Source organism: Salvelinus fontinalis, chromosome 8 (assembly GCF_029448725.1).
Source record: "Salvelinus fontinalis isolate EN_2023a chromosome 8, ASM2944872v1, whole genome shotgun sequence".
NCBI lineage: Eukaryota > Metazoa > Chordata > Actinopteri > Salmoniformes > Salmonidae > Salvelinus > Salvelinus fontinalis.
This window is the reverse complement of record NC_074672.1, coordinates 1390806-1403009: the sequence shown is the minus strand read 5'-3', so window position 1 is coordinate 1403009 and position 12204 is coordinate 1390806. Positions and strand designations below refer to the sequence as shown.

At 41.0% G+C, this 12204-nt stretch overlaps 1 protein-coding gene across 1 annotated transcript in view; it reads right to left on the bottom strand.

The window, feature by feature from the left end:
- Nucleotides 1-344: 344 nt before the first annotated feature.
- Nucleotides 345-12204, bottom strand: part of LOC129860349 (BTB/POZ domain-containing protein KCTD5-like) — a 43934-nt gene continuing 32074 nt past the window's right edge. The window contains exons 5-6 of the mRNA XM_055930671.1: nucleotides 9076-9201; nucleotides 345-2698 (exon numbers count right to left, since the gene is read on the bottom strand). Coding sequence (XP_055786646.1) covers nucleotides 2669-2698; nucleotides 9076-9201 — 156 coding nt within the window. The 3' untranslated portion in view covers nucleotides 345-2668. The remainder of the gene's footprint in view (nucleotides 2699-9075; nucleotides 9202-12204) is intronic.

Sequence of the window (12204 nt, the reverse complement as noted above, 5' to 3'; positions counted from 1 at the left end):
ATTTGTTTACGTTTATCAGTTCCATACATTGACGCTTGATAAAACAAAATGTTCTCTCGAATCCATTGTTTATGTTTAGTCTACCACACAGGGTGCTATGAAGTTTGTATGTTACCTTGTTTGTTTCTCCATTTAAGAGAGCTTGCACTTTTGTCACTAGTGAGTGTCATACTTTCCTCAAGTTTTTGGACGTGTCTTTTTTATGCCTCATCTCATATTCAACTGTGTAGCTTTAAGTTACAAGTGATAATTTTATTGAAGTATGTGTAATTCAGACAATCTCACAAAAAAAAGATCCTGAGCGCGCTGCAACAAATCGCATTAAAATACACACATACCAAATGTGAAAGACAAACCATTTTATTGGACTTATCCTATGCAAGACCATAAATCTATCCCAGTAACATTAGTTATTTTAAACATTGCATAAAAACATGGTATTAGTCAGAAGTGACTGATGTAGTGATGACATCATGATAATCTTTGATATCAACAGCATCATCATCATTCTGATAAAGGAATAAATAAATTCCATCTACTCTGGAATAATAGGCCTAAATGTGACCGTCTTCAATCATGCATTGCAGTGTTCTGTGATGAAGTAACCAGCTGACTCATAATATACTGGGAACTTGACTGGATACTTTGATGCACAAAAATAATTGTTATTTCTCCATGGCATGTAGTCTAGCAGTGAGAAGCAGGATGCTGCTGAGGAAGTAGTGCAGCCAGCTTATACAGGTCAGACTAAAGTACACAGACTTATAAGGTTAAGATGGAACCAAGCAAACTAAACCTAAAAATAATCTCACTGCAACAAACCTCATTAGACCAAAACTAGTCTCATCGAGCTGCCTGAGCTAGTCACCATTCCACTGATAATCACTATCACAAAAAAAAAGTCCCAAATTAAAAATCACAATTTGGGCAGTACCTTTTAAATGTACATAGTCTGTCCTCAAGAGATTCCTTGCACTAACATTGAAGTGGTAGCAAACCACTTTGAAATGTATATGATATGTAAACATAAGTTAACAGTAACTATTAACATGCGATTAAAATTTATCTGGAGTGGGGAGTGCTTGTTTTCTTTGCTCCAGTCAAAACAAGTCAGTATCTGTTAAGGTATGTGAGGGTGTGCAAAATCTCTGGAAGGCTTCAGAATACTATAGCAAATGTAAACATAGCCTAGCGCCGGCAAAACACCCGCTCTTATTTGATTGAACTTCTTTGCAGATTTAATAATTTCCACTTTATAAGCCCTTGTGTGTATAAAAAAAAAAAAAGTGCATCAATCCAATAACCTTTAATTCTATAAAATTATTACGTGAAAAGAATGTGAGTGTGTGTGAAAGGAGTTATGTCTGTGTCCTGCTGCACAAAGTGCGCCTGCAGCCAGAAATGTAGTTGTTTTCTTATCCCGACACTGAAAGTGAATGTGTAAGCTGCACATAAGACATAGTATTTGGTCGTCACTGCATGGGAAAAGGCAACACTATCAAAAGCTAGAAGTGAATGAAATATCTAACAGAGCAATGCCACATCAGGCCAGAAACAACTCACTGTATATATTAAAAATAAATGTAAAAAAAAACGTCCTGAAATGCAGTATTTCCCCTTAACAGTGTTGCAGGATAAGGAAAGCATTGTGCACAGTGTTCCTCCTATTGTAGAGCTTGAAATGCTGTGTGAAGTCTACACAATACAAAATGCCTCAAAGAATGTGTAGCCTTGCAAGACAAAACACATCTTTGTACAACTTAACAGTCAGCGTCTGAGCCAAGGTACATTTCCTCTTATTGGATATCAAAAGACGTTCCAGGTGTGTTAACTAAAACAGATATTGAGCATCAACAACTGAAATCCTGATTTACAAATCTTAATATGCAGAGACCTCTGTACAAACATCGCAAAACTCGAGTCAACATAATTTAATTGTCAAGACTTCCTAGCTTGTAATATCCAGTACAACAACATACATTTGTAGTTGTGTTTAACTATACAGTGTACAAAACGTGCAGTTCGAGTTAAATATGAATATTGGAATTTAAGATTATGTACATCAAAAAACCTAAGGATATTAAAAGATATTCCTTCACCGTTACCATCCCCAAAAATATTAGCAAACCCCAACCTTTCCCTAAAATATCTTACCCCCAAATTAAGACTTTAAACTAAATGTACCCTGTAAAAATACAGAGGATAAACCAGTTAAGGAAGTATTAAACTTGTTTGAAACATAAATGAATTTCCCTCTAAAAAATATTTTAATCTACTGACAGTACAGGTTTAAGCTTGATAATATAGATAGACCATCATGATCCCTTAAGATTCCCTTGAGTTAGAAGGTGTAAGAAAAACTCAAAAGTAGCCCCTGAGTGAATCATTGGCCATGTATGACCATGTTTTTAAAGCATAAAATATTTAAATGATTATAATTCATAATTTGTTGGAAAACAACTTGTCACTAATTTTAAAAAATCCAGTTTAACTGTACAGGCACAAAAAGTCTGTAAACAGACTTATTTACATAATAAAATATAAAATGGAGTAAAAACAAACAAAATGTAAGTCCCTCTCGACTAATGTCTTCTCTGTTGAGTGAAAGGGTCTTCCTCGTCAATGATATGTTTGCATCGTTATACCTGGAGCTTGTAATACTGATCCGTCACATTCGGGATCCCCTCTCCTGAAGAATCTGCAAATGCAAAAGGAATTAAAAATCAGTTAATGTTAAAATAAAATGTAAAAACATATTCCTGCAATTACCCAACTGTAAATAAGAAACTATACTACAGGAGGCTCATCGCTAAATATGACGTAATGAATGTGATCTTTAAGTCTGGTATCTGCGAATGGGTCACACACACACACAGGAGTAGAGGGAAAGGATATGTTTCGGGGTTTTCTAAGCTAACCACACCATCCATGCCAGCAATATAAAGCAAATACACTGAGTGTACAAAACATTAAGGACAACTGCTCTTTCCATGACTGACCAGGTGAAAGCTATGATCCCCTATTTATGTCACTTGTTGAATCCACTTCAAATCAAAGTAGTTGAAGGGGAGTAGACAAGTTAAAGAATGATTTAAGCCTGGAGACAGATTGTGTGCCATACAGAGGGTGATGGGCAAGACAAAAGATTTAAGTGCCTTTGAACGGGGTATGGCAGTATGTGCCAGGCGCACCGGTTTGTCAAGAACTGCAATGCTGCTGGGGTTTTCCACACTCAACAGTTTCCCGTGTCTCTCAAGAATAGTCCACCACCCAAAGGACATCCAGCCAACTTGACACAACTGTGGGAAGCATTGGAGTCAACATGGGCCAGCTTCCCTGTGGAACGCTTTAGACACCTTGTAGAGTCAATGCCCTGACGAATTGAGGCTGTTCTGATGGCAAAAAGGGCTGTAACTCAATATTACGAAGGTTTTCCTAATGTTCGGTATGATCAAAGTATTTGCACATGCTAAATGAAAAGCTTGACAGGTGTAGTCAACCTTGGTCCTAAAGAGTGTGTTGAACCAGACGATGTCAGAGGAAGGCCCTAAAAATTGTCAAACACTCCAACCGCCCTAGTCATAGACTGTTCTCTGCTACCGCACAGCAAGCGGTACCGGAGTGCCAAGTCTAGGTCCAAGAGGCTTCTAAACAGCTTCTACCCCGAAGCAATGAGACCCCTGAACAGCTAATGAAATGGCTACCCAGACTATTTGCATTGCCCCCTCCCCCCCTTCTACTCTGTTATTAACTATGCATAGTCACTTTAATAGCTCTACCTACATGTACATATTACCGACACCAGTGCCCCCACACATTGACTCTGTACCCCCTGTATATAGCCCCGCTATTGTCATTTACTACTGCTCTTTAATTATTTGCAATTCTTTTTTTGTTGGTATTTTCTTAAAACTGCATTGTTGGTTAAGGGCTTGTAAGTAAACATTTCACTGTAAGGTCTACACCTGTTGTATTCAGAGCAGGTGACAAAATAACATTTGATTTGAAAGACGAAGTGACAAAGCCTGACAGGACCAAAATCCCAGACACAATCCTCTCATGGACCAGGGTTACAAGCACCAGGGTTACAAGCACCAGGGTTACAAGCACCAGGGTTACAAGCACCAGGGTTACAAGCACCAGGGCAAAGACGCATGGTGGAGTTACGGAAAGAAAAAGGTAAGAATACGAGTCGAAAGAAAGGAGGGGCAGGAGTTAGGAGGGCAGCAGAGCTGAGCTCTCACCGTTGAGTCATAAGTGCTCAACCCTAAATCAGAGTCATTCATATCATAATCCGTCTCTTCTTCTTCACTCTGAGCAACATGCAGCATGCAAATGGCACAGGAAGAAAAGTCTTTACAAGAACCAAAATGAATGGGGAGAAAATGTCAAGGGTAAAGTTGGGGGGGGGGGACACACACACAACATATGGGGTTGTGTAAATGTTACAAAAACATTCACCTTCCAACTAACTAACATCAGTCCAATGAAGACTCTCCGACTGGGGATGCATCACTAACCAGGTTTCCATCCAACCATTCCATGCAAATGAATTACCTGATGCATAAAAACTCGCAACAGGGCTGACGGAAACAGCAGATATGTGTAAAATTTCCCATTGTCGACAAAACATTCTAGACAAAGTGGGATAATATTTTGGTCGGTGAAATTGTTTTTTTGTGACAATTGCTGTGGAAACTCCTTTATGCGCAAATATTGATATAAAATAAACCATCATGTATAAGTAAACTTGAAGTCACGCAATGATATGTTAGGTTGTACTACCAATACCACATGGAAAAGCATTAAGAGTTTACATGCAGATAAAAAAATGTTTATTTTTTATTTTTTTTATTTCACCTTTATTTAACCAGGTAGGCAAATTGAGAACACGTTCTCATTTACAATTGCGACCTGGCCAAGATAAAGCAAAGCAGTTCGACACATACAACAACACATAGTTACACATGGAGTAAAACAAACATACAGTCAATAATACAGTGAAAATAAGTCTATATACAATATGAGCAAGTGAGGTGAGATAAGGGAGGTGAAGGCAAACAAAATATATATATAAATAAATAAATAAAAATATAAAAAGGCCATGGTGGCGAAGTAAATACAATATAGCAAGTAAAAAAAATAACACTGGAATGGTTGGTTTGCAGTGGAAGAAGGTGCAAAGTAGAGATAGAAATAATGGGGTGCAAAGGAGCAAAATAAATAAATACAGTAGGTAAAGAGGTAGTTGTTTGGGCTAAATTATAGATGGGCTATGTACAGGTGCAGTAATCTATGAGCTGCTCTGACAGCTGGTGCTTTAAGCTAGTGAGGGAGATAAGTGTTTCCAGTTTCAGAGATTTTTGTAGTTCGTTCCAGTCATTGGCAGCAGAGAACTGGAAGGAGAGGCGGCCAAAGGAAGAATTGGTTTTGGGGGTGACCAGAGAGATATACCTGCTGGAGCGCGTGCTACGGGTGGGCGTTGCTATGGTGACCAGCGAGCTGAGATAAGGGGGGACTTTACCTAGCAGGGTCTTGTAGATGACCTGGAGCCAGTGGGTTTGGCGACGAGTGTGAAGCGAGGGCCAGCCAACGAGAGCGTACAGGTCGCAGTGGTGGGTAGTATATGGGGCTTTGGTGACAAAACGGATGGCACTGTGATAGACTGCATCCAATTTATTGAGTAGCGTTGGAGGCTATTTTGTAAATGACATCACCGAAGTCGAGGATTGGTAGGATGGTCAGTTTTACAAGGGTATGTTTGGCAGCATGAGTGAAGGATGCTTTGTTGCGGAATAGGAAGCCGATTCTAGATTTAACTTTGGATTGGAGATGCTTGATGTGAGTCTGGAAGGAGAGTTTACAGTCTAACCAGACACCTAGGTATTTGTAGTTGTCCACATATTCTAAGTCAGAGCCGTCCAGAGTAGTGATGCTGGACAGGCGGGCAGGTGCAGGCAGCGATCGGTTGAAGAGCATGCATTTAATTTTACTTGTATTTAAAAAGCAATTGGAGGCCACGGAAGGAGAGTTGTATGGCATTGAAGCTCGCCTGGAGGGTTGTTAACACAGTGTCAAGAGAAGGGCCAGAAGTATACAGAATAGTGTCGTCTGCGTAGAGGTGGATCAGAGACTCACCAGCAGCAAGAGCGACATCATTGATGTATACAGAGAAGAGAGTCGGTCCAAGAATTGAACCCTGTGGCACCCCCATAGAGACTGCCAGAGGTCCGGACAACAGACCCTCCGATTTGACACACTGAACTCGATCAGAGAAGTAGTTGGTGAACCAGGCGAGGCAATCATTAGAGAAACCAAGGCTGTCGAGTCTGCCGATGAGGATGTGGTGATTGACAGAGTCAAAAGCCTTGGCCAGGTCAATGAATATGGCTGCACAGTACTGTTTAAGTAAGGTATGATGAACTTCATGGTGGTTAAGTGATGAGCTTGATGCAAATTTTCTAATAAATATTGGAGGGTATTATTTGAATGCTGGTGACATGATCAATGTTTGGCTGCCAATTACAAATGATATTGCTCTTATCCATCCCTCATCATATAACCTACCCTGTTCACTATCAGTGAACTGTGGTCAAGAGCGCATGCACCAATTTTTTACGCAGTTTTTAGAAAACTTGCACTAAAATCTGTCACCAATTGGATAGAAACCTAGCTACTGACTACTATTACACCTTTTGGACTTGATTCTCAAAAGGTGTTCACTCACAGTTCTAGCCTCCAACACTCTACTCAACAAACTGGATGTAGTCTATCACAGTGCCATCCGTTTTGTCACCAAAGCCCCATACACTACCCACCACTGCGACCTGTACGCTCTCGTTGGTTGGCCCTCGCTTCATACTCGTCGCTAAACCCACTGGCTACAGGTTATCTACAAGTCTCTGCTAGGTAAAGCCCCACCTTATCTCGGCTCACTGGTCACCATAGCAGCACCCACTCATAACACGCACTCCAGCAGGTATCTCACTGGTCACCCCCAAAGACAATTCCTCCTCCATCTTTCCTTCCAGTTCTCTGCTGCCCATAACTGGAACAAACTGCAAAAATCACTGAAGCTGGAGACTCATATCTCCCTCACTAGCTTTAAGCACCAGCTGTCAGAGCAGCTCACAGATCACTGCACCTGTACATAGCCCATCTGTAAACAGCACATCTACCTCATCCCTATACTGTATTTATTTATCTTGCTCCTTTGCATCACAGTATCTCTATTTGCACATCTACCATTCCAGTGTTTAATTGCTATATTGTAATTACTTCGCCACCACGGCCTATTTATTGCCTTAACTCCCTCATTTGCACTCACTGTATATAGACTTTGTTTCATTTTTTCTACTGTATGTTTTGTTTATTCCATGTGTAACTCTTTGTTGTTGTACGTGTCGAATTGCTATGCTTTATCTTGGCCAGGTCGCAGTTGCAAATGAGAACTTGTTCTCAACTAGCCTACCTAGTTAAATAAAGGTGGAATAAAAAATATATTATATATATTTTTTATTTTTAAGATCGCACATTTGGACATTGACGGGTCGGAGGGAAGGCTACTTTCACATCTAGTAAGATTCACTTGCAATCGAGCCGATATGCCCTCTCTTAAGTGGTCTCTGTGAATGCTTTGATCCGTACCAAAGTGACATCCATGTGACATTTAAATCTGACTGAATCTAAGACTTCTTGGGGGCTTTCACACCAAATTGTTTGGGAGCGATTTCCCCCTTCGTTTGGTTCGTTTGGACTGGTGTGAACACTATCCGGAGCGCACTAAACAATGCACCATGGTTCACACAAAAATGGCGGTCTGTACCATGGTACGGTTAGCTGCAGGTGTGAATGCAGTCTTGACCAAACAGAGGAAAATAACCAGAGGCGTGCAGTAGGCCGATTATTGGTTGTTTGACTAAGCATTTGATGAAATGCAAGCAGAAGCCCATCATAACTTAATATTTTCTGAAACATTGTAAGTAGCACTGCATTTATGGGCACATCTGATGCAGATTAGGGAAGACTGGAGCTATAGCCTTCAAGTAAGATTCACTTGCAATCGAGCCGATATACCTTCTCTCATTGCCTGCCTGCCCACCTCCCCATTTACCTCAGAGGCTATTGTGCCATTTTCTCCCACATGTTGTTGGAAGACCAAAGCGAAAGTCATATGAAGTTTGGGGACACACAAGTTATGCTTCTTGATAGACGGATTTAACGTTAGAATTTTACTCCAATAAACAAATTACTTGCATGAACACGTGTTTTCTTTGGTGGGGCATTTTAGTTTGTTTGACATTTGGCAATATGAAACCAAACGAACCAAAATGGAAAAAAAACAACAAATAATCTAACTGATTCGAACTATAGCTCAAAACTGTGTGAAAACACCCTTAAAAATCGCAGCCTATCTGCACGAATTCAATAGAATGACCAAATCTGGGACTAGAAGGAGCCTGATGAAAATAAGTGAGTGAAGCATGCCCTGGAGGACTGGGCACACATGGGGACCTGCAGATGGGACTAGTAATTCCCACAACTAGGCCTACTACTTTCATCCAAAAGCCCTCAGAGAAGGTCCTACTAACATGGATATTTGATTTTGGGGGGGGGGGTTCGGTCTAAGGTCAAATCTAACATTACATCAATTGTGTAATACTGGAAAAATGCACTTAGGCCTGAGCGTCATCTGACTGATAACTTTACACTAAACAGAACTGTCCTTTTGATTTAGACACAAAATTGTTGAAAGTATATGTTAACTGCTATGAAAAAGGACTTGGCTTGATTCAATGAAGGCTAATTCAATCGCTAACCTAAATTAACCAATGTTTTATACTTTTCAGAAAATACAAAAACTCACATTTATCAATGTATTACTCTGTGCAGCAGTCCAAACCCATCTTCTTTCAAATTGACTCCTCTATGAGCGTTTACGTCAGCAAACCAGGGCCATTTATCACTGTCCCGTAGAAGCAGGGTTAGTAAATGTGGGACATTTAGACATCCAGAACAAGCCACTATTCTTGTCATGGAATTCTCACTTGCCTGACTGCCGGTGTTCACACTCACCTTGGCTTTCTCACTGGGCTCACTGTTTGTGCCGTATGATTGGTTGTGCAGCTCCTTGGAGACCACACAAAGGAACTCAGATTGGTCTTCGTTTCCGTAGTTATAAGAGGAGCCAATGCTGACCAGCTGGGGGGGGGGGGGGGGATGAGAGCGAACACACAGAAATAATTAGCTTCAGAGACAAAATGAGGACAGAAAGTGGGTTACAGTGTACTTAGATAACAGAAATGTGATGAGTTTGAACAGTAATAAAAAGCATTAGATAATAGGTAGAAAACGTGACAGAGCTTGAAACAGTTCAGAACACAAAATGTGAATTGGCTATAGGCTTCGGTAATATACCGTACACCGGGGTATTTGGAATTAGCCACTAGATGGTTTTCAAAACTATTTTAATTTTTTTTTATAATAATAAATGTGAATATTTGTAGCTACATTTAAGTAAATACCTGCAGTCAACTTGTGCGATACGTTAGGCGATAAAGATTGCGTTCTTCATTTCACCGGTAACAACTTTTCATTATGAAGCTTACTGGTAGTCCCCAATCACATGGCGTTTGTTTACAAGCAACCAATGAAGAGAGACCGGAGCATTGTGAGTCACTCACGGTTGTGCAGCCAGGTGATCTAGTTACAGTATAGAATTCACAACTAAAATGTCAGAGTGCACCCATCAGACCAACTCCTTGAATTGCCAACTCCTGGCACCTAATTTATTTAATATTAAGTGAGAGTACTGTATTTCTACTTGGAATATCATTTTTCAACAGGAAACGTTCACAAATAGCTGGAGTGGGTCTTTAAAGGGTTAACTTTTTAAGGACAAATAAAACTTACAGGGAAAACAAATTGTTAAACAAACATGCAGACGGTGAGGTGATGTCATGCAAATCAACGCGGAGTACTTCGGCCTACAAAATACATATGACAATGTCAGACAAACAACTGTTCCTCCTCTTAGTCGAATGCTATTAACTTGTGTTCAGCCAGTCAGTATGTGTACAGTACAGTTTACTCTGTGGGTGTGCATGTCTCGACATGCACAGCCTCATTAGCCACTTCTGCAGGAGCTGTGTTGTTCCCAAGAGATGTCTCACACAGGAGGCAAGAGTATTAAGCTACTCTATATTAATGCTAAATGTTATAGCTACTGTACCAAGTACAACCAGTCTCAGTTCTCACCCATCGCGATACCCATTCAAGTCCAATGATATGGTCAAAACCTCAACCTCACTTGAACCCAAATATTTCTTAGTGCAGTCAACTTGCAGATCACTTGTTTTCTGAGGTAACTTCGAATAAGCATTCATACACCAAAGACCGCTGCACCACTCGGCAGCCTAAGGCACTGCATCTCAGTACTAGAGGCGTCATTACAGATCCTGGTTCGACTACAGGCGGAATTGCAACTGGCCATGATTGGGAGTCCCATAGGGCGACACAGAATTGGCCCAGCGTCGTTCGGGTTTGGCCGGGGTAGGCGTCATTGTAAATAATAATTTGTTCTTAACTGACTTGCCTAGTAAAAATAAAGTTTTATTTTAATTTTTTAAGTACATTAATTAAAAAAAACGTGATTCAAGAACCTTTCAACCAATCAAGCGTGGATGATCCGTGGACATAGCAAGAGTATTTAGAAACCTAAAGGCAGCCCAGGATCGGGTTCAGTAGCACAGATTGAAGAAAAAGATCAGAAAAGGGTGTGAAACTGGGCGGTACTATCTGAACTTCTCCAATAAAAATAAAAAACGTCTTCATTTTCTGTTGGAAAACATGCCATAATGAACAACCCAGGACTGAGTGGCTCTGAATGAGGAGTAATTGGTTACATATCCCCAGACGACTAGGCTCACTGCTGCTGAGCCTTAAGCTTAGGTCAAGTATGTGTTTTAAGGGGTTTCCCGTCTGACCCTTGTAAGACTATTAGTAACATTCCAGCTGTCTGGGAGATCCAGTGATCCTCTCCCCACAGGGACAGGGGCCAGGGGAGACTCAATCAGTGCTTACCCACTCACACACTTGCAGTCCAAATTCTTTCAAGAGCGTTAAGTGCTTGACCAAAATGACAAATTTGAATCTGGAAAACTAAGTGCTTTGGAACGTACCACTAACAGAATCCATTTTTAAACTACAATGTATAGCCTAATCAGGCTTCAATATGTTCCTTCACTCATCAACTAGCATACAGTGTATTCAGAAAGTATTCAGACCCCTTGACTTTTCCCACATTGTTACATTGCAGTCTTGTTTCAAAATTACATCTACACACAATAGCAAAAAAAAAAAAAACGGCTTAGAATTTTTTGCAAATGTATAAATAAAAAAAATCTGAAATAAATCACATTTACATAAGTATTCAGACCCTTTACTCAGTACTTTGTTTAAGCACCTTCAGCAGCAATTAGTCGAGTCTTCTTGGGTATGAGGCTACAAGCTTGGCACACCTGTATTTGGGGAGTTTCTCCCATTCTTCTCTGCAGATCCTCTCAAGCTCTGTCAGGTTGGATGGGGAGCGTTGCTGCACAGCTATTTTCAGGTTTCTCCAGAGATGTTCGATCGGGTTCAAGTCTGGGCCACTCAAGGACATTCAGAGACTTGTCCCAAAGCCAGTCCTGCGTCGTCTTGGCTGTGTGCTTAGGGTCATTGTCCTGTTGAAAGGTGAACCTTTACCCCAGTCAGAGGTCCTGAGGGCTCTGGAGAGGTTTCCATCAAGGATCTCTGTACTTTGCTCCGCTCATCTTTAGTTCAATCCTGACTAGTCTCCCAGTCCCTGCTGCTGAAAAACATCCTCACAGCATGATGCTGCCACCACCACGCTTCACCGTAGGGATGGTGCCAGGTTTCCTCCAGACATGACGCTTTGGCATTGTAGGCCAAAGAGTCCAATCTTGGTTTCATCAGACAAGAGAATCTTGTTTCTCATGGTCCGAGAGAGTCTTTAGGGGCCTTTTGGCAAACTCCAAGCGGGATGTAATGTGCCTCCGATCTCCACAGAGGAACTCTGTCAGAGTGACCTTTGGGTTTTTGGTCACCTCCCTGACCAAGGCCCTTCTCCCGATTGCTCAGTTTGGCTGGGCGGTCAGCTCTAGGAAGTCTTGGTGGTTCCAAACTTCTTCCATTTAAGAATGG